Genomic DNA, 24,195 nt, shown 5'->3' on the forward strand with positions numbered 1-24,195 from the left:
TCCTCTGATTAAAAGCCAAAGCAAAGGTCAGACTCTGCTGGGTAACGGAGATATCGCCTGACTTCAGCTTTACTCCTGTGCCCAGCGGTCTGATAGCTCTAGCTGATGAGCCTCATATTACATTATGTGCAATAAAAGCCCATGGTTAGCCTCCAGGCTGTACATCATGATATCAGGAGCCTCGACTCTCTGCTTTCTGGCTTCGCGAGATGGCTTTTAGTGTTCGTAAAACTGCCCCTGGACATAAGAAAAACATGTTTGAATTTATTTTTTCCCCCCACATCGCTCCTTCATTTTTAAAATCCCCTGCCATCTCCCTCCACTTCCCCCTGCCTGCTAATCTTTCTACCACTTTTCACTTTCCAGCACCGAGGTTCTTGACCTCTTGCTTCGCCACATACACAAACACGCACGCAGACGCACACACTGAGAAAATAAAGAAACAGCATGTCAGCAAACGGCAGTGTATTTCACCACAGAGCACAGAGCCAAGGCACTGGGAAACAAAAAACAAAAGCAGAAGACCTCCCTCTTTTCATCCTCTGCCTCCATCCGTCTGTTTATTTGTTGCCCCCCCCCCCCAGACCTTTTCGTTTCTGGTTGTTTTCTCTCAGACACATCCAGTGCAATGACGAAACTTACAAAAAAACAAACAAAAAAAAACTTGTGTGAGTGGAGAAGGTAGGTTAGTTAACGACAAATGTTACAGCAACGTTACAGTTACAGTGACGCTGTTAGGCAGAGCGGTGTCTGTATTGTAAGGTTACCACATTACACACAGTGTCAGTCAAATACTTACAGTATCCTACGTATGTACAAGACGTATGAACATGCACAAAGTGTTTAGTACAGTATTGTAATAAGGCGTGTGGAAGTGCTCGTGATGCGCCTCATTCCCATCGAGGCCATTTGGACTTAACGCTGAGTGAGGGAGGAGCAGCCCAGCTGTGTCCTGCCGCTGCGTACCAAAATGCACGTCATGCAAATGTTGGGAATCAAGTCAACGTTTTCCTCTCATCTCCTTTTGAACAGATCTTTGCAAGAACTGGTTTGAAGAACGGAAGAAAGGGTTCAAATTTTAGCATATTTTGAAAATACATGTTTCTGATTGGCTGGCAGGCGTCCCTTCAAAATCACATAGCAGGACATGATAGACACAGTTTAACCACTTTCATAAATCAGTGCAACAGCACATTTTCTTTATTCTACCAGAAAACGGAGTCATGAAACAGGGCTGCAACTAGTGGTCAATCTGTTGGTTATTGTTTGATTAATTGATTAATCACTTGATCTTTAAATCTGCTGATATCTAATACCGGGTGGTGTCACACATTTCTCTGTAAACCCCATATTTGCATTAACAAGCATGTGTACCTAATAAAGTGGCCATTGAGTGTATTATCACCTTGTAAAGTTGATATAATGAGCGCATTAGAAAGTGTTAATTTATCTAAAGTCATGTGTCTGGTCACCTCATGAATGTAACACCAGAGTTCACTCCCCTTTTTGCTCTGGTTTGGTCTCAGTCACCTCCTGAGGTACATATCTGGCTCTTCAGCTGCTCGATGCTCCCCTATGTTCACCCGTTGCTGCTGTTTGGTGCTACACTGGGTTCATACAAGTGTTTTTTTCTCAAAACGGCTGCCTGCTGTTCGCATGAACCGAGCTGTGAAACAACAAGGACGAGCTGGAAGAAGCTCCCCGCAGGTTCATCACACTGCACCTTTCACATTAAACACATAGAAATATTCACTAGTGCAGCTTTAAAATGTCAGAAAACAGTGAACACAGTGTTCTACAGCCAAAAGTGATGTGTCAAATGACTTGCTTTGCCTATGATATTCAATCTCAATGATATAAATCAGGGGATTAACAACAAACTGTCCCATATGTTTCTTTGATTCATGACAATAAATTCAGTCAAAAGTCAAAGTCAGTTGACTAATCAATTAATCAAGTCATTGTTGCAGCACTAGAGCTTTTTCTTCTATGGTATTAGTGCGATAAAAAAACTCAAAGGTGACCAGATGTAGAAACACAGACTCTGTGAAGAGAAATAACTTCATTGTGTATCATCTGCATACGGTAGAAACCTCCCTGTGGTTTTCTTCACTCTCGTTTTGGTCACGTGCTACGGTTTCGGTGTTTTGCGCCAACCTTCCTCGTAGACTTCCCACCCTGACTGCTACAGAAGTCCAAAATGGCCACCGGCATCATGGGAATAAGGTCATTTACAGTTCAACCCTGTCATTCTCTGCTTTTCCCTTCACGTTCACAGGACAAAAAAACGGGAACGAGTAGCGTAACCGTACACCAAAGCCTTCTTGTAAAGGGGATACTTAGAATATGCCTCAAGTTAAGTCTACGCTGTTGTGGTCCTTCTACTGGGATGTTGGTGGGAAACAGAAGAAGGCACTGGGATAGAGATGAACCATAAATCACGCAGGACTCGGAGCTGAGAGTCTCTAATTTGACCGCCTCCTGCTCCTGCCGGGGAGGGAGGAGGCGAACAATCTGCGTATTGTGCCGGAGAGGGCAGATTAAGAGGGATAAGACTTGTTATCTGCAGCTGTTCATCTCCTGCTTGACGGCCGGAGAAGGAGAACAAACACAAGCGGCGGAGGAGAGGTAAAGATGGAGACGCAGCACAGGAGAGGAGAGGGAGCATGAGAGAGCTTCATCTCGCTCCTCTGCCAGAGTTCACTGACAGGAACACTTGTGCAACCTTATCACATAACACAGCATATGACCAGTACGGGGGCCCAGACCCCCACCCCTCTGCCTCCGTCACGTGTACATTAGGACGAGGCATTCTTCTGCTCGCTCTAAACTTTCTGTTTTTTCCTCTCTGTCCCTCCGGTTTCTCGCTCACGCAGCTCGTTCCGGCTACATTTCAACTGGCAGCAGTCTGACGTGGTTTAGTGACAGGGTTGTCATGAGTCATATATACATCTGAGAAAAAAAAAAAAAACACTTTCAGTGCTCAGGTCATGTAGTTGGTGCTTTTCTCTAATTTGTTTTCTTCTCTTCTAAAACGCTTGAGAGCTACAAGAAGTGGCTGTCTTTCCAGCATACACACATTTATACAGGTTAAATGCAGGATCTCGTCCTCTGTGACCCTCCCAAGGGGTTTCCACAGGGGTCGACGCAGGCCAACGGGTCCAGAGTCTCTTCATGGCTCCACAGGTTCAGGGTTCAGTTAAAGCCACACTGTGGGTCAACTGGCTGCTCCACAGGTCAGTGTTAATATGCACTCGTGGGCCGGAGTGTCCTCCAGCCCTGGATTCATGGCTGGTTTCACAGTTTTACAGTCAGGGAAGCTGTCGTCTGCAGCGTGAAGGTCACTGCAGCATGATATCTTTGAGGTTTTCCTGCAGGATGGTGTCCTTGACGGCGTGAAAGACAAAACGAATGTTTTCTGTGTCTATCGCAGTGGTGAAGTGGTGGAAGAGCGGCTTCCCTCGGTTTCTCCTCTTACGGCTGAACGACTGCACCAGGAACGCCTGGAAGGAGCAGAAGCAGAGACACTAAATATCTGATTTGTTCAACTTTATGTATATGAGAAGAAGCCCCGTTTCAGTAATCAGGGAGGGGATTAGACAAAACCTGGAAAAGTCGATCTCTTGGCCATGTATGCGGCCAACCAGGTTCCTAATCTGCTTTTGACTTGTATGCATGTGCATGACAAAGACTGCAGGCAGAGGAAGAATCAGCGTGGGGCGGCGGGATCAAAGGAAAAGATTATTAAAAGTAGTGTTACATCCTCACATTCAGAACATTTCCACCCAAATGGATAATAATATGCAAGTAAGCTGAACACATTTGCACTTAAAGGAAAAGCCGAACACTCCCTCTCTGCGGAGTCTTTTCACCCCTTTCTGCACTGTCAACCCAACAAGCACACTCCCAAATACAAAAAGACGTTTTTTAAGAGTCAGGACGACCTTTAAAATCAGTAAGAATGGATTGACCTGCTGGGTTAACACTCATATTAACAGTGACAGGGTACTTCGGTGCATATAAAGTTTATTTCTTGCGTGATCTGGTTTCTTTTAATTTCTGGATGAGAGCTTCGCATTTTATTTCAGCATCATGGCTGACACTCCCTCAGAGGCTGAGCCGTGTTAACAGCAAGTCACTTCGATACAAGACAATCAAGGCAATGACCTAATTTAACACAGGTGTGCAGCAGACACCACCTGGGCTGCAGGGACAGAAAACGGAGACACAAGCTCAACAATTTTAACAAAGTACAGTCAAGTATAGATATCATGCAAAAAGATTCAAACATCGTTACAAGAAAGGGGGGGGGGCACACCCCCCTGCAGTGGGGCATGGACGACCAGGAGAAAAACTCTGATTGACTACATATAATTTATGATGCTGATGCTCCCGTCCTGACCTTTATTTCACTAAAACTCGACTTAAAATTCAAGCTTCCTGATGAGCTGCTGCCCCTGTCATTGTCAGTGAAGGGGGGGGGGGTTCAGCTCCTGAAGGGGGACATGCCAGAAAAAATGTGAGAACCACTGGCCTCCAGGGACCAAGCTGCTGAGCCTGTTAATCCAAAACATCTTGGCCCACCATCCTCTTCATCAGCCTCTCATCAAACCTCTGTTTTTGGTGTGTGTGTGTGTATGTGTGCGTGTACCTGTACATCCTCTAGCCGGCGTGGGTCTCCTCTGAACTCGGGAAAGTTCTTGCGGATGTCCACAGTGCGAATCTTTTCCACCAGCAGGTCTGTTTTGTTGAGGAAGAGGATGATGGACACGTTGAGGAAGAGCTTGTTGTTGACGATCGTCTCAAAGATATTCATGCTCTCCACCAAACGGTTTGTCCTTCGATCCTCCATCAAGACCTGGCATCACAACACACACACACACACGCACACACACACACACAATTATCCTTTGTTTTTTCAGGTTTTATCTGTGCATCAATTAAGGATTCAGCCGTCATCATATGACCGTTGATTTGAACTGCAGCCACGACTGAGGGAACAATCAAGTTTCCACAGCCCACCACAAAGAGAGCTTTGTGTAAATCTCAAACGTTGCGTCTCTCTGATGTTTTTTGTCCATTTCGTAACTCTCAAAGTCGAGAGGATAATGATCCGACTGTTATGTGATGGGAAACGTGCGTGAATTGTACCTGATCATACTCTGACGACGAAACCATGAAGAGTATCGACGTGATCCCATCGAAACACTGAAACCACTTCTGCCTCTGGGACCTCTGCCCGCCGACGTCCACCATCTTGAAAGGAATCTTCTTGATGACAAAGTCGTGCTCGACGATGCCTTTAGTCGCCTTCCTCGCAAACAAAATGTCCTGCTTGCTTGGGATGTAGTTCTGAAAAAGGGGAGATAAACATCTTACAAGCGGAAAGAGGTGAGGAAATACAAAGTGCCCTTAAGTGTCGCTGTGACTCACCAGCTGACCAATGCGATCCAAGTTATCCAGGAAGTATTTGACTGACTCACTCTGCAGACAGGAAGAGAAACAAATCCATTACAAACGCAAAATGCAACCGAGTCATCTTATCATGCATCAACCAAACTTAAAAGACCCAAATAATCAAATCAAAGCACTTCATCTGAACAGGCTAATTTCTCATATTTCTTCCTTATTAGATTCACATTTCATGGAAGCTGCGGTTGTTGATTTAATAACATATTGATCAAGGCCTTCTCCTCAATCAGCAACAAAGGCCAGAAACCATGTGACCAGCAATAATCTCATCAGTCCCATTTATTGATTGTTACATATTCTGTTCTCCGCTATTTGAGAAGCTCTGTTTGAATGGGCTTGACCAGCAGAACGGTACTCTGAACTGAAGGGGTTCAAGTGATAAACCTGGATCATAACTGAATCAATGTGTTTATGTGATCCATTTTTTTAACCGACACGACTCTCCAGCTGCATTAATCAGTGATTCAATGATAATGAAAGGGCTCTGATGAACCCGCTGTACCCTCCCTGTCCAGCACTAGCAGGCAAGTGAGCAAGTAGCTTGTGGGCTCAGTGGAGCATCTGGTAGCTCAAGAACCAGATATTTCCCTCAGCAGCTGGTGGAGACCAAAACGGAGGTCAAAGGAGAATGACTATTTGATGTAAATTGAGTGAGAAAGCAGAAAAACAAATGTAAATGAATGCACTGGACTCCTCCAACCTCGCCATGGAAGTTACAAACCACATCCAGGATCAAGGTCTGCTGCAGGAGCAGCTAGTTGAGGGTCCTTGGAAGGTGAGTGTATGAGAGATTCAAGGTCCTCCTCGGCCTCCCAGACCAGCTGGTCACAGCCGCATCATCGGCAACGTCACAGCTGACCTCGTGGCGTTCCCGGCCCTCAAGGAGGCCCCAGAGGGAACACAGGACCAGGACCTCATCTCTCCTGGCATTACCGTCGACAGTCAGCCTCCCCGACCCTGGAGGGCAGCCGCCACCTCAGCTGCGGTAACGTCGACATCCATCATGACGACACCGAGCGACAACTGCCCCGTAAGAGAAGCGACTCCTCCACCTTTCTCAGGGCGAGCAGCGAGCCGAGTGGAAAAGCTCCCCATCCAGCATAGTGCTACTCCTCCACGGACAAACCAGACACAATAAAACAACACCAGGCCTTCCAGTCCAGCTGACCCTCCAGCATCCTGCAGCCTCATGCAGGCCAGGCAGCCAAACATCATTACTACATACAGATTCGTTTAGTCTGGAGAGTCAGAAACCAGAAGCATGTAACACAGTAGATGAGAGGTGGACTGATTTACCTCACAAGGCAACAATCCCTCAAGAACATGAGTTTTTGTAACGCAATGAGAACTTAAATAGAAACCGACATCCATCAGAAAGAGGTCCTGACACTTTTCGGTGCCAGAAAAGGGAAAACGTTAAATTTGGATGAACTGATGGAGAGAGACGTGGGCCAAAAAGACACTGCAACTTAGAGTGCAAACAATACCAATCATTAAACACCACACGTCTGACTTTATCTCCTGACTGTCAACCGCCACTGAACCAGACTGGAACAGACCTGGTCCAGTTTGTTCTGATTCCTCGTGACACCCAAATCAGAACCAATCAGCCCAGCAATTAGACTGGGTGTCACATCGAGTTTGGTGGAACACGCCGGTGCGTCTGAAGGTGTGACTCCTCGATTACAAATCACACACTCTTTCGTTTCTCGCTGATTATTTCTGAAAACGCGCAGCACAGCTTGGATCTATCATTCCTGCAATTCCAGGCAGCAGGTGAGTTTCTTTTCATTTCCATACGTCACGAAAACCTATTAGCTGACGCTTGAAACGTGAGTTGTGCAATCCATCACGGCGAACATAAAGTCTGCGTTCATTTTTGTCAATGCTACGCCGCCGTCGCTGAGTGGTAATGTGATCCGAGCGCAGGCCGGTCTTCACTGGAATGGATTACACCGCTCGAGGAAGTTTTAAGAGGCTGCTTATTGATTTTCATACTGTTCAGAAGTGAATGGAAACCAGCGGGTTCCTGGAACAGCAGCGTGATTTGCAAAACGGTCTGCCGTGGTGTTACAGTAAATATACTCGATTTGCAGTAAATGAGGTGAAACTTCAGTCTGTGCGACAATACGCAGTGTACACAGACCATAAAAAGCACAAGTTTCAAGCTGTTAGCTGTTGACACTTAGCTTCACTATTCTTCTTTGCACTCATGATTCCTGACAGGAGTTTAAAAGTGAATGTCTCTCTTCCTACCTCTCTCTCTCTCTCTCTTAAACACACACACATTCAACAGGAAACAGCTGTGTGTGTGAAAACAGTGGGGAGAGACATGGGGGAGGGAGGGATTAGCGAGTCAGACAGAGCCCAGATACAAAGTCATTTTAGCACTCCCATCACACACAAGCACGCACGCACACACACACACACACACACACACACACATCTGGGCCTAACTGCAATATCTCATTATTCCTCTTTGAACCCGTGTTGACGACAACTTTTTTCAAACGTTACATTTTCGGCCTCTCTCACACAGATCAAACAGAATTAGTGAAAACCCTTCACGCGACTGTTTAATTAATGTCTGTCGGCCACGATGCGCCGCGTAATAACCAGGAAACGCGACCCCTGTGCGGGTGAGATGTGACCCCGTGACCCCGTCGCTGACCTACAGTGTCACAGCAAAAGGAAACACAAAGCCGGGGACTCTGATTGGTTCAGCTGGACATGAACAGGAGGGGCTGGTCAGAGGGAAAAGCGGAGAGAGGGGAATTCCCACAGATGGAGGAATATGCAAACGCAGACAGAGACACACACACACACACACACACACACAAAAGATCACTTGCACAGACGCAAACTGCCATCAGCAGAAATGAGACAGCCTGATCAATGATGCACTGGAGGCTTCAAAGTAAATCAAAATGAATTCATTTTATTATGCAAAGGATGAGTTTCAGTCCCTTGTAATGCAGATCTAGGCCTTGTAAAACTGTAAAATACAGCGCTGTGTGTGTGTGTGTGTGTGTCTGGATTTGTGTGTGAGTGTGTGTGGTTGAGTAAGGCTGGAGGAATGTCTCCATTCATGGCGTGTATGGGCAGATTAGGGGCTTTATTATAGCAAAGACCTGAATAAGCTCACATTCGTGTGTGTGTGTGTGTGTGTGTGGCCACAGGTATATGTGTGCCGCTTCACCACAAACCGCGATATTAACTCATCTTGTGAACACAGTAAACAAACATCTCAGACTGTAGCTCACAATTTCTTTTCATTATCAATTAATCTGTTGATTATACTTTGATTATGAGTCAATTCATCTATAAAATGTCAGAAAATGGTGAAAAACACTGTCCAGCATCCAAGTATATAAAAGCAGCCAATTATCACGTTTCTGAAGCTGATGTTTGAATCCTACACTGCATTAAAATGTCATAAAATATTTTAAAATCTCAACACTTGTTCAGCACTACACGATTCATGCATATTTCTATGTTGTTTACTGGCTGTAAGTAGAAACAATAATTCTATAACTTAAATTTTATTGCTATTGAATGGAGGAGTCTGGTTTATTAGAACTATATCAGTAATGATAACACTGTGTCTGCCAGGTTAAAATCTGGGAAGCCAACAACATCATTCAAAGTCCAACTGGTCATAAAGCAAACGAGACACGTTTTGAACAAACATCCAGGTTAGTCAGGCCTACTTGGAGGATAAGGTGAAGTCAAACAGTACAGTTATGACCCCAATCGTCTGTTGTGAACTTCCTGGTTCAATTTTGACCTGCTGTACTCATGCATGCATGCACACAGTTTGTCTGTACAATCATTACCAACATGTTGGGTGTGCTCACTCCTCCAAAGAAACAGTGTTTCTTGTGCAGATGTTCCCAGATGTCAGCAACCATTTAAGTGAGCTCTGCGTTGTCAAAACTGATGGCAAGAGCTCTGAAAATGAGTTGTAATAAATCAGAATTATCCTTTAATTCTCAAACCAAAGGATAGAACGTTTATCATGCATACGATATTATCTTTTGGTTGTTATGGTTACAGTGTTTGTCACTTGAGGATGCCAGGAAAGAAGAGGCCGAACGCAGACACGGGGATACACAGAAAAAGACTTTCCCACTGCGTAAACGGCTTTAGATAAAGTTACAAACTGCTCATACGTTAACTCTTGAAGTGCTGCAGCTGCAGAGACATCCAGGCTGAAGTGTGTGTGCGTGTGCACGCGTGCCAGCATTTATAGCCTCTGTACATCTGCGTGCGGCTGCGAAGTTCCACATTCGGTTAACTCAGACCTCCTTTACTCAGGATGTCTGTGCTGCTGCAGACAACAGCAGCCGTTTACCGTCACAGCGTGATATACGGCCTTGTTTTTGTCGAGCAGAAGAGGTTTTGGGTGTTTGTATTCTATATCAAACTGCGTGTTATCTGGGTGTGGTGGGAACACAGAGAGCCCTGCAAGTAAACAAAAAACAAACCCTTGCATGTGCTCGCTTTCGGTTTGCTTTTCTCTCGCCATCTCTTCTCTCCTTCTTCTTCACTGTTTTCTCTCTCAGCCTCCTCATCTCCTGCTCTCCTCTGCTTTTCCACTCCTTTTCTTTCTTCCTCCCATCGGACTCCCTCTCTCTTTTCCTCCCTCTCCCTGTCAGCCTGTGGCCCGGCTCCAGCTGTGCCTGGGAAAAGCTGACTGTGGTATCCCCGGAAAACCTCTCGGAGAGTGGAGAGAAGGGGGAGGCGGAGAGCATCTAACTCAGCACATTTGCTCCACAGCAGACATTTTGGCTTTTCTTGCTTTGAGAGGATAAAGCTGGCGTTACTCTATATTTTTCTTACTGTCAACAAAACCAACAATGCGTTAGCTCAGTTCTTCTCAAACTCTTTCCCCCCCTCAGAAGCCAACCAACAAACCAGTTCACATCTCCCGCTCTACAATTTTATCAACAACGAAGAGAAGCAGCTAATAAAAAGGGATCCAAGCTGAATTTTGGTCTACATGAATCATATTCATTCAACTCCATCACCCCTGCAGAGGCTCCAAGCCCCCCAGATTGAGAACCACGGTGTTTATCTATGTCCCTGTCTGTGCTGGGCACTGAAGTTTCCAGCATGTAGGAGCAAAACAGGAGCGAATCGTGTGTTTTTGGGAGCTATTTTCAGCCTCACAGCCACAAAGGATTTCCTGTATTTTTTAACATTAGTCTCAGCCTTTGAATCGTGCTAACTTTGTACTCGCCACCTCTGCTGTGAAGATTCAGGAAACGCGACTCCAGAAAAACAATATACACGAGAGCAGACAGTGTAATGTCAAATTTTAGATAAATCCTACAAACAACAACAAAAAATGCAAAGTGGCTCATTGGTTGGCTGGAGCCCTGAGGAAGCGCGCCAGGCTTTGAAGCCAATCTGATGTCACATGATGCACACAGGGCCACAAAGACCTTTTCCCATAGACTTAGATTGTGAAAGAAGTGGGAGAAACATGGCGGATAAATTTGTTTTTAGCCTTTAAACAAAGCAATGACTCATTCTCAATCAGACTTTGATCCATTTGCTAACATTTGGGGCATCAGACAACATGAACCCAGGCCGAGTTTGAGACGATTTTGTTGTGGCCGACAAATTATCAGCATCATGGCCGATCATGAATGACAATCGGGCGTCTATACCCATGTAGTTTGAAATACTAAACAACCTGTAGTGCAGCATCTGGGACGCCCCACGACACCCCAGCGTCTCAACACGCCTCCCACGACATGTTTCTTAGCGTTGACCACACACGTGCTCTCTCCAGAACGCAGTCAGGTAACAAACGTGACGAAGAGGAGGGATGCTGAGGTTGCTGCTGTCTCTTTTCTTTTTTTTCTGTTGCCATGATTGACAGTTGCTTCGCCCGTCTCCCCGATGACGTCTGAACTTGCACGTGATTGTGAAGAAGTGCCGTGATTGGTCGGGTTTATGGCACTGTGATCGTTAGATCTGACACCGGTGACCTTAGTCGCCACTGAGCAACGTTCATGGGAATGAATGGAGCCCCGCCTCCAATGCCCTATCTAGTTCTAAAGATACATCCATAGGTTAGCTATTATGCTAGCTAACTGCACAACTGCTCTCTTTTAGCTCTGTTTTGGTCTCCCCCAGCTCCTGACTGACATATCTGCCTCTTTAGCAGCTAAATGCCCCTTCTGTTCAGTAGCTAGCTGCTAACTGTGTCCACTGTCTGAAAACGGGAAAATCAAAACATGCGAAACCAAAACCATGAGCTGAGAGATGCTACATTTAGCATTTATATTTTATATGAATCCAAACAAAAGTAAAAACAGACAGTAGCCACTGGGTCAACTGTAACGCTAGCTAACTGCTAATGATGTCAGTTCATCTGCACATGCTGCTGTCTGCACATGTTTGAGGCTGTCGCTGTTCATTTAGCATGCGTGCATGCTAGAGACGTAGCAGTTAGCAGTAGCGACTCCAGTCAGGAATACCATAATTAGGAAACTAACACCCAGATGTAACGCATATTAATACACACGCTAGTGAGTATTTGCAGCAACAGGTGTGTATGTGTGATGGACTCAAAATAATGCGTAGCTCATCGTTTTTAACAGCTTTTTGACAACAATGGAGGTCTATGAGGAATAAGCTATATCAGGGTACACAGACACTGATTGTTCGGTTTATTGCTGGTTTTAGTCTTTTCATGGAATCTGCTGACAATAAGAAAAACACAGACTATCACCAGCTTTGGCCTTTAAGCCAGAATGAAGTCTGCAAGCCGGTGCAGCTGTGCCACACAAGCTTTATCATACAGTGGCTCCAGATAAGACAAGGCAGCCCGACCCTCAGCTGTGCACTGTCTCACACACACTTACAGTATGTTAAGTGAGAGGGGGACGGAAGTGGCTTCTGTCTGGATCCAGATTGTTTCGTCACTGATAAATGTTTAACAAGGTAAAAGGTCAAACTTCAAGCTCCGAACGGAAAGTGGAGCTGCTGCGTCATGTCCAATAAAGTCCAAATAAACACGCCGCTCCAGCCAACACAAGCTGGACAGACGACAGGACCAGCTGCTGTGAGACATTCACTGCATTGACAATATGGCTAGCAATCATTCATGACATTCTGCCGAACCATTAAGTGTCATTAACAGTCTGTTTGGCCCTTTGCAGCATATTTGTAGACGCTTTAAGAGTTACTTGTAACAGCAAGTGGTTCTCCAGCTGCTCTGTTGTTCTTTAAACCACAATAAGTGGCCGCTTTGAACGCGTCTCAATTTGTTTGGTTCTCTTCAGGCAGCAGAGAAAGAGATGAACTCAGACATCTGGAAAAAAAAAAAAAATCAGCAAAAGAGCTGCCAGGTATCCGATGGTACTCTCTCTGGACATGGACATGGCTTTTTCTATTTTTTGGGCAGTGACAGCTGTGGAGAGGCAGGAAATGGGGGGAGAGAGGGGATGCAGCGCAGGTTTAGGGCTGGAATCGAACCCAGTAAGGGTGTCAATGCATGGTCGTGCATTTTCTTATATGGAATAATTTCAAGCATTTCAATATTTCTTTCACCCTACATTCACTGATTTGTGGCCACCTGGGGGCACGAACAGGCTGTAAACTAAACATATTCTCACCATGAAGTTGATAATGTGGGAATGTGTTAGCAAACAGTGGTTTACGTACACGTCGAGCAGACATAGAGGATCATTATCATTCGTTTGGAGTTGTGTTTCTAGCCCATGGATAGCTGCTAAACGCTCCACAGCTTGTTTGCTATCTCTGACTGCCTGCTGATTGGTGTGGGGCAGCTAGTGCACTGTGGGTTTTTTCGCACCTGGTGGTCAAAATGAACCCAAAATAGTAAAATAAAGCTCCGCAGAGAAGGAAACCAAAGGGTTCGTGATAATTCTCTGTGGGGTCATCACTGCGAGCGACCCCTATAATGTACACACAGTCATTTGATCCATCGTTTGTATAAAATTATTGATTAGAGCAGCTTTAAAGCTAAGATTTACTGTATGCAGAGACATGCTCTCGCCCATACATAATTAAATTTGTCCGATTAGATATTAAATTCCTGAAAATTGAAAATCTCTGCAGAAGAAGTAATGATTTGTAACTCCAGGCATGCTCAAGCATGAATAAAGCACTGGATTCATCCTGTTACCGTTCACTTCCTCCATCCCTGCTGCTCAGTGATAACAAAACAAGAGGGCGCAGCTACCAATGTCGCCTCATGATGCCTTTTTATGGTGATTTCGAGGCTTTCAAGTTATCAAAACTCAATCAATTTACTGAACCTCACCGACATTTGGATCAGTAAAGGAGGCATTTTATCAAATCCTGCTTTAAAGATTTTTCAATAAAAATACTGCCTTATTTTTCTAACTATTGAGATATGTGAGAAGTTACACAGTGAAAACTGTGCAGCGTAGCGTGGCAGATGAAAGTCCACAGGGCTCCACTTCACCGGCTCCATTTCCAGTCAAGAAAAAAATAATTACATCTTTGGAGAGTCTCCAAACAAAAAAAAAAAAAAAAAACTGAAGTTACTCAGAAACACAATAAAATACTTCCACAGGCTTCACTCTCCTTCACTTCTTTCTTTAGCTGACGGGTAAAAACATCTGTGATGTTATCCAGTCGATTCCTCTGAAGTTGTGAGCTTGTCAGTTATTATTAGCTTCGTGACTCCTGACTGTGGAAAATCAGTTATACAGTATGCAGATATGTCCTGTGAAGTGATGTGATGAACTATTTCAGGAACAGACGGCAAAAACATTGACGCAGCTCCACGAAACAAAGCAACCACACGTTTGGTCGGAGTTCAGTTCTAACCTGTTTTACTATGCTGGTTTTTAATGCAGTCATGAGCAGATTTAGCAAAAGAGCTTTATTTTGAAATATTTGACCATAAATACATGACCATCCATAACCCTGGAGACAGTAGTTTAAGATGTTTTAAGATGGTTTGATATTGTTAACGTGTTTCTTGTTAAAACAGAACACATTTCGTCATTGATCATTTTGAGACTGAGCTGTAAAAGACATATCATTTTTGATAGAACAATATCTTTAAACTGTTATAGGGCCCAGTCATCCATCCATCCACAGCATCCTCAACAGCAGCCATCATTAAGTCTTGCTGTGCTGCCAAACATTGTTCAAACCCCCACAACTTTATTCTACAGGAGATGCTGAAATCTCCAAAGATACCAAATGTCAGTCTGAATTTGGAGGAAATGTGTAAAATAATGCAGCTACTGAAGCTACTAAAGGGGAAAGAAAAGGCGGAAACTGTGCGTTGGGGGTTAATCTACTCACCAGCTGGAACTCGGAGCGGCGTGCGTAGGCCTCCTGTATGCCGGTGTCAGCCCACAGCGCGCTCAGCGCCGTCACGTACAGCTGAAACTCGCTTGGCTCGACCCCCGAGCCGCCCACGCGTCCCTCCCACGACATCACCAGCATGCCCTGCTTCTCGTTCTCGCAGCTCTGCCAGCCGATGCCCAGCTTGTCCCGGGCGTCCACCAGCACGCGCATGCCCTGCAGAATCACACAGTCAGTGCACGATGTACAGAAGCCTGATGTGCTCCGACAGAGGCGCGTTTCTAATGGCTGCAATATTGTACAAATATATCCCGACCACATGGAGTAAAAGAAACCTCAGACTGCACGTGCTGCATCCCGGGGAAAACGTCAACACTGAGTGTAGCGTTAGTGGTAAACTCTGAGTCACACACACACACACGCACACAGGCACATTTCCATCACTTTCAGGGGCATGACAAAGACTTAAATTCATTTCCTGGAGACTTTCCCTTACCATAACTATTACCACTACTTGCCTAACCATAACCTAGTCTAACCTTAAAGGTCCAGGGGATTTATCAACAGAAATATACTATAATATTCATAGTTATGTTTTAATTAGTGTGTAAATCACCTGAAAATAAGATCTGTTGTGTTTTCTATCTACAGAGGGAGCAGGTCTGTCCTCCACGTTGCACCGCCATGTCTCTACAGTGGCCCAGAGCGGACAAACCAAACTGGCTTTAGAGAGCGTCTTTGCATTTTTCGTGGCCACCATGGGAGATAATGAGGAGGGGCTGCAATCTGCAACCTCACCACTAGATGCCACTAAATCCTACACGCTGGATCTTTAAGCCGCCTTCACGCTGTAATTTAAGGATTGACGTTGTGGAGACACACACTTAAACATGTACATGTGTGGCTGCTGGTGGTTTTCTGAAGAGAACCATGTGGACTGATCTGTGTGGGAGGTCTCCTGCTGACTGATCAAACTAACCAACACACAGACACATATTCAGTGTTTTATATCTGCCTCCTTTTATCTCTTTATTTTCATGAAACTTTTTAAAATCCTTTCACTTGCTCTGACCTGTCTGATTTTGTGTGAGTTTTTATTTGTGACTTTTATCATTTTATTTTCATTTATTCAGTCTTGCTTGTTCCTTTCCATCTATTTTCCCGGCTTAATAGTTTACTCCAATGTTCCTCAGCATCTTCAAGTTCAAAATCTGCTGTATGGTTAAAGCCTGTTTGTTGGATTTATTGATTGGAACAACAGAGGAGGCCACAGTAAACAACATCAGTGAACTGCGAAGTGGTTCAAAGATCACAGCAAGCTAAGGGTTGTGAGTTTATGTGTGTGGTGTGAGTCATCGTGACCAGCTAACGTTTGTGCAACAGTCAAGTCTGGTCAGGTTTATTTGCACAGCTTAATATCGCATTCAGCGGACTTACAGGCCCACAACATGAACAGCTGCCAACCCGGCTCAACTTTGTCTCTACAAAGACTAAGAAGATCCTCTAAAAACCCCTGAGCAAGGAAAGAATCTGGAAGAAATTTCATGCGAGGGAATTCAAAGAGAGATTCCCCTCTTAAAATAGATGGCTGTGCAGAAGGCAATTACTATAAAAAAATAAGATGAGACAGTTAGTTGGATTTCTCACTAATGCATCGACTGTGTGTGTGTGTGTGTGTGTGTGTTTGTGTGTGTGCAGTCTGAGATGCTCCTTTTCTGATTCCTCGTTTATGACTTGTTTGTGTTTTTGCAGCAGGAATGAGTAAGACTGGCGAAAACAAACTGCTGTTTAACACAGAGACACACATGCGTCCATGATGTGACACACATGCAAACCATGATGTGACACACATGCAGACCGAACACCAGCACATTGGCTGTAAAGCTACCGAGAGAGTCACCGTGAGTGAGCTCTGAGTCACGTCGACTCATGATTATTGTCCACGTAACCCTCCACATGTACATGTGTGAGCCAACCTGTACGCTATCAGTTGGCTAATCTGTGTATTTGTAGCATAATCCTCCTCTGTGGTCTTGTCTGCCTCTCTTCCTGTATCCCCGCATGTTCGTCTGTTTTCCTGCTGGTCAGCCAGCCTGTTTGTCCTCCTTGTTGGTCGGTAATAAGTCGATAAGTGTGTCTCACATCAGCACGTCTGCTTTTCTACGCTAAACGCATCAAACCACAACCGAGCAGTCCAGGTTTGTCCTGTTTCAAAGGCTCCTCGTAATTGCTGGCAGGAAATGCAGCCTTTTTTTGCCCAAAAATGGTAATTTTATTATTTTGATCCTTGTCAACTCATGTCAGCTCCTAGTTGGGAAATATTTTAGGGCTGTGCTGTGCTTAGCAGGTATTGGCTCTCAGTTACTGGTGAATACATCACTTGAGCCACAGGATCGATGAAAAAAAGTCAACTGTCCATTTTCTCATCTTGCATTCTGGATATGTGGTTTCACAGATCAATGGGAGTTATACAGATGCCGTAAATTTTATTCAGGTGGAGCATTCAGGTGACCCTCATGTAATGAAGTGAAATGCAGTTTACCTTAATCCTACAACCCCGATTCCAAAAAGGTTGAGACGCTGTATAAAACATAAATAAAACAGAATGTGATCATTCGCTAATCCTTTTTGAGACATACTCAACTGAAAACAGCACAAAGACAATATATTTAATGTTTCACCTCATCAGCTTCATTGATTTTTGTAAATATCTGCTTATTCTGAGTCTGATGCACCAACAAGTTTCAAACAAGTTGGGACAGGTACAACAAAAGACTGGGAAAGATGTGGAACGCTCCAAAAACACCTGTTTGGATCATTCCACAGGTAAACAGGTTGATTGGTAACAGGTGATAGTATCATGATTGGGTGTGAAAGGAGCATCCTGGAAAGGCTGAGTTGTTCACAAGCGAGGATGGAGCGAGGTTCACCACTTTGTGAACACATGATTGTATAAAGGATGTTACTACATGGACTCAGGAACACTTCAGAAAATTTTTATCAGTAAACACAGTTTGTTTGCAAATGATTAAGTTCTATACTGGCTCTTTAAGCCCGACCATGGAGGGAGAGGCTATGGGAAACACTACTTAAAAGGGAGGGAAACACTATTCAAAGGGGAGACAGATCGGCTCTTGGTGTTTGTCTTATGTGTCACTGGCCCTAAGTAGTGTTTGACCACATGGGGCTAGAAAAACATGAAAATCTGATGTCTGAGCTGAGGACTTGTCACAGTCATGACGTGGTCGATGGCTTTATTAAAACAGCAGTTGGCAGCTGGCTGACTTTGTTTCAAACTCTTTCTCAAGATGCCAAAAATGCTGAGTTTTGTGGCTTAAATGAGGAGCCGGACTGAGCTAATAAAGAATGAACCGTCCTCTGTGGAATAAGATGATTTTTCCAACCTCAAAGCTACTTAGAGGGATAATTAAAGGAGACTCATAGATAAGGGACTAAGGAAACTGCATTAGACAAACAAGCCGTTCAAACTGTGGATTTGGGTTTTCCCCTTGATCGATGTGTGTTTGGGGAAACACTTGGTTAAACAGTAATGACACGCAAACGAGGACAGTCAGAGAAGTGGAGATAAGAAAAACTCAAACGCATCATAAGCACAGGTGAGAAAAGGTAACCCACATTTGATGCATGAGGCCTGACACAGTTAGATCAGTTCCACATTTAGTTTCACTTTCATTCATGACACAGAAATAATTCCACTTTGGCTCGGATGATCCCAGAGATTCATCCCTCTCTGCTGGAGGTGTAATTACTGACTTTCAAGGAGCGGGACCACACCTGAACTCCACCTTTGTGTGAGTTTTTCTTATAAGCCTAATTACACCACACACTTGTGTGTTCTGTTTATCCCTCCTTCCTTCCCACTTTATTCTCTTTCTCTATCACGAGGTTCCCACGAAAGGGGGGGTGGGGTGGAGGGAGTCCTCTACACCCGGCAGGTGAGGCTGATCCCTCACCAACGCCCCAAACCACAGAAGCTTCTGTTCAGGTAACATCCCACTTAATGCACCAACGGATCCCAGCTTTACTAATGGAATCAGGCTTATAGACTCATGACACACATCAAGGTTTGGTGAATGTTTCTGTTAATTATGCTCAAACGCTAAATGTAAGATCTCTAAGCCAGCTGTACTTCCATTTCAAATTCTAGTGGAGAGCCAAGGTTTCCAAAAATACCAAAATATGTCCGAATTTTGGGGAAATGTGTATAAAATGATGCACAAAACATCTGGAATATTGAGATTTGATGGGCTGGTGCGGCTGGAGTGAGGCTGATGAGGCTGAAGACTGACAGAAACCAACAGCGACTACTTTGATAGTTATTAATCTTTAAGGTGATTTTTCAAGCAAAAACACCAAAACGTTCTCTGGTTCTGGTCTCAGTCGTGACGATTTGCTGCTTTTCTTTGTCTTCGTGACTGTGGACAATTTCGGGTTTTGTGCTGTCGGTTGGATAAAATTGGTAATCTGATGAAATCACGAAATGATTAATCGATTAATCAAGACCAAAGTGGAATATGATGATTTTAACTACTTACGGAGAAACAAAAGTGTAACACTGCATTAAGCCACTGAACGATTCAGTTAACACTAAAATTAATCAGCAACTATTCCGACAGTCTATTCATCTTCATCACATGTGGAGCCGCTGGGTTCAACTTGTTGAATGTAAAATGAAAACTGAAAATTTGGGGATTTTTGACAAGTTTTCAGACAATCAACTACACAAGCAAGATCTAAACTTTCCACTGTTTTCAGATATTTAAACGAGAATTAATTTGTCAAGGAAATAATGGACCAATTAATCAGTAATGGAAATAATCATCTTATTGTTGGTTGATGCTGTTTTTAGAATGTAGATTCAATACTTCTGGGTGTTGGACTGTTGGTCCAACAGAACAATTAATTAGACGACATCACTTTGTGCATCTTTCGCTAATTTCTGATATGTCATGGTTATTGGCTTAATTAATTGCAACCCTAATAGTAATATTGTCTTATGTTGTGTTATAAGATGGAGAGTTTGAATAACGGCAGGGTGGGTGACGGGATTACAGATGTGTAGTATCATGTTTCCATGTTGGCTCAAATGCACGCACTCCTCTGACTGTGGGCAGGCTCAAATCCTGCACATCCAGTCATGTGATTTCTTGACATTTTGCCTCCCCTGTGTCCTCCTACACATCATGCATTGTGTGTTTTTCGGGAAGTTAAGAGGTGGTGAAATGTGTGTACGGGGGCGGGGGTGTCCTGTTCGTGATGTGGCCTGAGACAGCACCACCTCTGTATGCTGCTGTTCAGGGGAGGGTATTGTATACTGCTGCCTTGTCTGTGTAGAAGTGCAGGCTCTTATCATCCTTGTCTGGGCTGTGTGGCACTCAGGGCGGATGTGCTCATCCCTCAGGAATAGTCTGGTATTGTTAGCTGGTGAAGGAGGCCCAGCCATGACAGCAAACAAAGGGACAGCACACACACACTCACTCACACACACACACACACACACACACTTCGGGATAAAAATATGTACTATGTCAACAAACCTCTCTGTTTGTCTCAGTGAGCATGTGAGCGTAAACAACTGTGGGATGAAAACGTCAATATTAGGCCTGCAAGTAATTATTATTTCTCCTACTGGTTAATCTGCTGATTATTATGTCGATTAATCAACACTCGTTTGGTTTATAAAATGTGAGAAATAGTGAAGCACGACCATCATAACCTCCCTGAGCCTTACTGGACTTCTACTTGTTTGCTTGGCCGTCTGAGAAACAGTCACCACACCAAATCTTCACACCGGAGAAGCTGGGAATAGTGATTTTTGCCAATATTTTCTTGCGCAATAACTTAACTAAATAATTGATTGTGACATTTGATCACTGATTCCCTTTCTAATTGATTAACTGATAAACTGTTTGAGCTCTAGTCAATATATCTCCAAAGACTAATTGATTAATCGCCTAATCTTTCAGCTCTGGTCCATAAGTCTCCTAAATGTCAGTTTCATACATATCCTTTAATCATTTACAAGGGTTTGAGAGGTTTTATGAGTTCTCAACAAGCAAAAGGTGAATTTACAATAAAAACAAAAAGATAAAAAGGAGCTGACAGCCCAGAATATAAATGTGGCTGTTTTGAACTTGAGACTCAGAGTTGTAAAGTTTCCTTTTTAGGCCCGAAGCCTTTTATTTCCCATGAAACTTGTTCTTACCTTCAGTATATTCTCATAGATGGTGTCCCGGAAATCCAGAAGTGCTTTTTTATCAAACTCTTGCCCGTTAATGATGCGCATCTGTTTGAGGAATGTCGACTTTCCGCTCTCCCCGGCCCCGAGCAGCAGGATCTTCACCAGCCGCCGGACGGCTCTCCTCTCCCGGGCGAGCATCGCGTCTATCTCCCGGCTCCTGCGCCGCGCCTCCCGCTCCTGCGCCGCGTCCCTCTCCCGGCTCCTCTCCTTGCTGCTGCCCGGGTCCCGGCTGGCCTCGGCCGGGAGCAGGCAGCGGCTCAGGGTGCGGACCACTCCCGACATGTCGTGGGAAAAGTTCAGCGCAACTTCAGAGGGAAAATGTTCATTATAGGATGTGACCTCTGGGGTGGAAATTGCCCAGTCCGGCTACATCCAGTTGATAAGAAACACGTTTTTCAGCGGATTATTAAATAAAGTCCACATTTAGATGAAATGGGTGAAGCCGTTATCTAGTCTCCAGCCGTGTCCATCTTGGTTAGACCGCGCCATGAACATAAATCAGCGGGGATCGAGAGGAAACAAAGCCGGGAGATGTTCACAAAGTTCAGAAGTTTAAATGAGTCCGTCCTGGTCGGAGAAAAAGACCTAAAGTGAATCAGAAGTCGGTCTGTCCATCCAAAGCACAACAATAGTACGAGTAACGCAGACACACACACCGGGACAGCCTATCCGAGCTCCGCACACACGGCCGACGGCTCTGTGAACTTGGGTGCGGGGGTAGAGCGGCTCCTCCGGGCGGCGGTGGGACGACCGCACATCACCGTCAGGGGGCGCCAGCGAGCACAACAGAGAGAGGCGACACCCCGCTGCGTGGGTGGGGGTGAGACTGAGCGCATTTAATCCTGATCAGAAGAGTGGAGGTGATGTGGTTTTTTTTATTTCTTATTATTAGTTTCTGTTATTAGAGCCATGTTAGCTTCTATCATAGCAGTTTAATCATCAAAAAATGTCCAAAAAACATAAATATAATCATGAGAGCAAGGCATGAAAGAGCATGAGAGCATGAAACACAGCTGCTGGTCCTGACACAACACAACCAAATCAGCAACACACAGCTATCAATAACATCAATAAAGACAATACACATACAAAGAAAACAATTACAATAAACAAGCACATGTGAGTGTAATAATTATGAAAATAACAATAAACCACTGTGGACAGAGGGTGGATGTGGTCCTGACAGCAGCAGACCTGGACCCCTTCCACAGTACAGGAACGTCTGACCCACCCTTACACCAAAACAAAAACACAACAAACACACACATTTGCATTCACACCTCAAATACCAAATACTCACATTATCTTCAGTTTTTTTACACATCACACAGAAAATGGGAACTTCTCCTGTAGTTAAGACTTGGTATCTCCTGGATCCTTCAAACTGGTGATTGGAGGACCTGGGGCCTCTTTTAGCTGGAGCGCATTGGAGAGAAGGTCTGTCAGCAGAGTCAAGACAATATATTTAATGTCTGACCTCATCTGCGTCATCGATTTTTGTAAATATCTGCTTATTCTGAATTTGATGCAGCAACACGTTGGGACAGGAGCAACTAAACACTGGGAAAGTTGTGGAACGCTCCAAAAACACCTGTTTGGATCATTCCACAGGTAAACAGGTTGATTGGGAACAGGTGATAGTATCATGATTGGGTGTGAAAGGAGCATCCTGGAAAGGCTCAGTCGTTTACCAGCAAGAATGGAGCGAGGTTTAGCACTTTGTGAACACATGATTGTATAAAGGATGGACTCAGGAACACTTTGTGAAATGATTGAATTCTGTTCTTATTAACGTTTTAAGCAGCATCCCAACTTTTCTAGAATCAGGAGTACAAGGAATCATCGTTCGTTGCAGGCCAGCAGGTCGGCCTATAGGGATGTGCTTGGCAGTTTTCAGGTGTGAATGTGTTTGAACTGTGTGTGATCAAGGCTGAAAAAGTGGCTCAACCAGTGTCTCTTTTCATCATTACAATGTCTCCACACCTTCTCTTCTCCTTCTCTGTCAAACAGCCAAACAGGCCAAATCATCCACGCCTGTACAAACCAGTCCAAATCCCTGGAGAACTTGAGCTTCTCACTCAGCAAAGGAAACAGGAGACCCTCTGCTTGACAGCCTCCCTGCCAGAGAAACTAATCAGCCACAGGATCCAGGCTGTTTCAGGGCCAGTTTCATGACAAGAATAATCTGCCTCACACACGCGCCAGTTGGGTCCGCAGACCTCGAGCACTCCAGCAGACTCCTTTCTGCCCACCAACTGTCTGCTGTTTATGGGGACTGTGAGCCAGGGGAAGTGGACCCAGTAGAAGCAGCCAGCTGGACGAAGCAGCAGAAACGGAGGTGGGCAGTTGTGAGGAGGAGTGAGGTCCATCAGACAGAATCCATTTGGACACGCTTGAACTGGTCTGGCCTCACATAAACATTACTTAGACACCAACCCATCAGACACATTTTCTTGTGCAAAGCATCATCTGAGTTTTGTCTGTTCGCATGAAATCCTTTATTCTCTTGCAGAGACGTGGAAAAAAACGATCAAAAAAAGATGTCAGTTGTTGCTAAAACCAGGGAAGCAGATGTCATCAAAGTAAAGAACAGAGTGCCTTAATATCAGTTATTCAGCCATTAAAAATGACTACAGATGGCTTTTTTGTGTATTATTGCACTGAGTATTTTGGATATTCCACAGTTTTTCCTTAATTCATCACAACTGAATAAAAAAAACAGTGACTTGAAGGCTGTGAAATCAACAAATGCATGATTAATGCAGTAAATTGATGATGCTTTAAATTCCCCAAACTAATGGTATATTAATAGATTTTAGGCACTTTCTTATCATGCCTGTTGTAATTAAAGATGACAGAATCAAATTGGAGGCTACGTTTCTGTAAAAGCTCTGTTATCAGATTTCACTGAGAGGCAAGTATAAACTGAAGGCGTAAAACATTTTGTTCGTCAGAAAATGAACAGTTTTGTAAAACAAATATCAGTTTACATCCTTCATAACCCCAATGGCACCTTTCATTAGACTGTGGCACTTCATTAAAAACAACCAATAACTCTGAATTAAGCCTGAACACCCAAAACTAAAGAGCGAATAAAAGTGCAGACTGATGTGAGCCTGTACAAGGATGCAGCTCTT

The 24,195-nt window shown here is 44.4% G+C and overlaps 1 protein-coding gene across 1 annotated transcript; it reads right to left on the minus strand.

The window, feature by feature from the left end:
* Positions 1-448: 448 nt before the first annotated feature.
* Positions 449-21,772, minus strand: gna12a (guanine nucleotide binding protein (G protein) alpha 12a). Its single transcript, XM_041965806.1, has 6 exons — positions 21,023-21,772; positions 14,794-15,012; positions 5,434-5,484; positions 5,152-5,352; positions 4,652-4,858; positions 449-3,503 (listed from the first exon to the last, which is right to left on the minus strand). Exons 1-6 carry the CDS (start codon positions 21,338-21,340, stop codon positions 3,342-3,344), a joined length of 1,158 nt encoding a protein of 385 aa, XP_041821740.1. The 5' UTR covers positions 21,341-21,772; the 3' UTR covers positions 449-3,341.
* Positions 21,773-24,195: the final 2,423 nt, after the last annotated feature.

Source organism: Chelmon rostratus, chromosome 3 (genome assembly GCF_017976325.1).
Source record: "Chelmon rostratus isolate fCheRos1 chromosome 3, fCheRos1.pri, whole genome shotgun sequence".
NCBI lineage: Eukaryota > Metazoa > Chordata > Actinopteri > Chaetodontiformes > Chaetodontidae > Chelmon > Chelmon rostratus.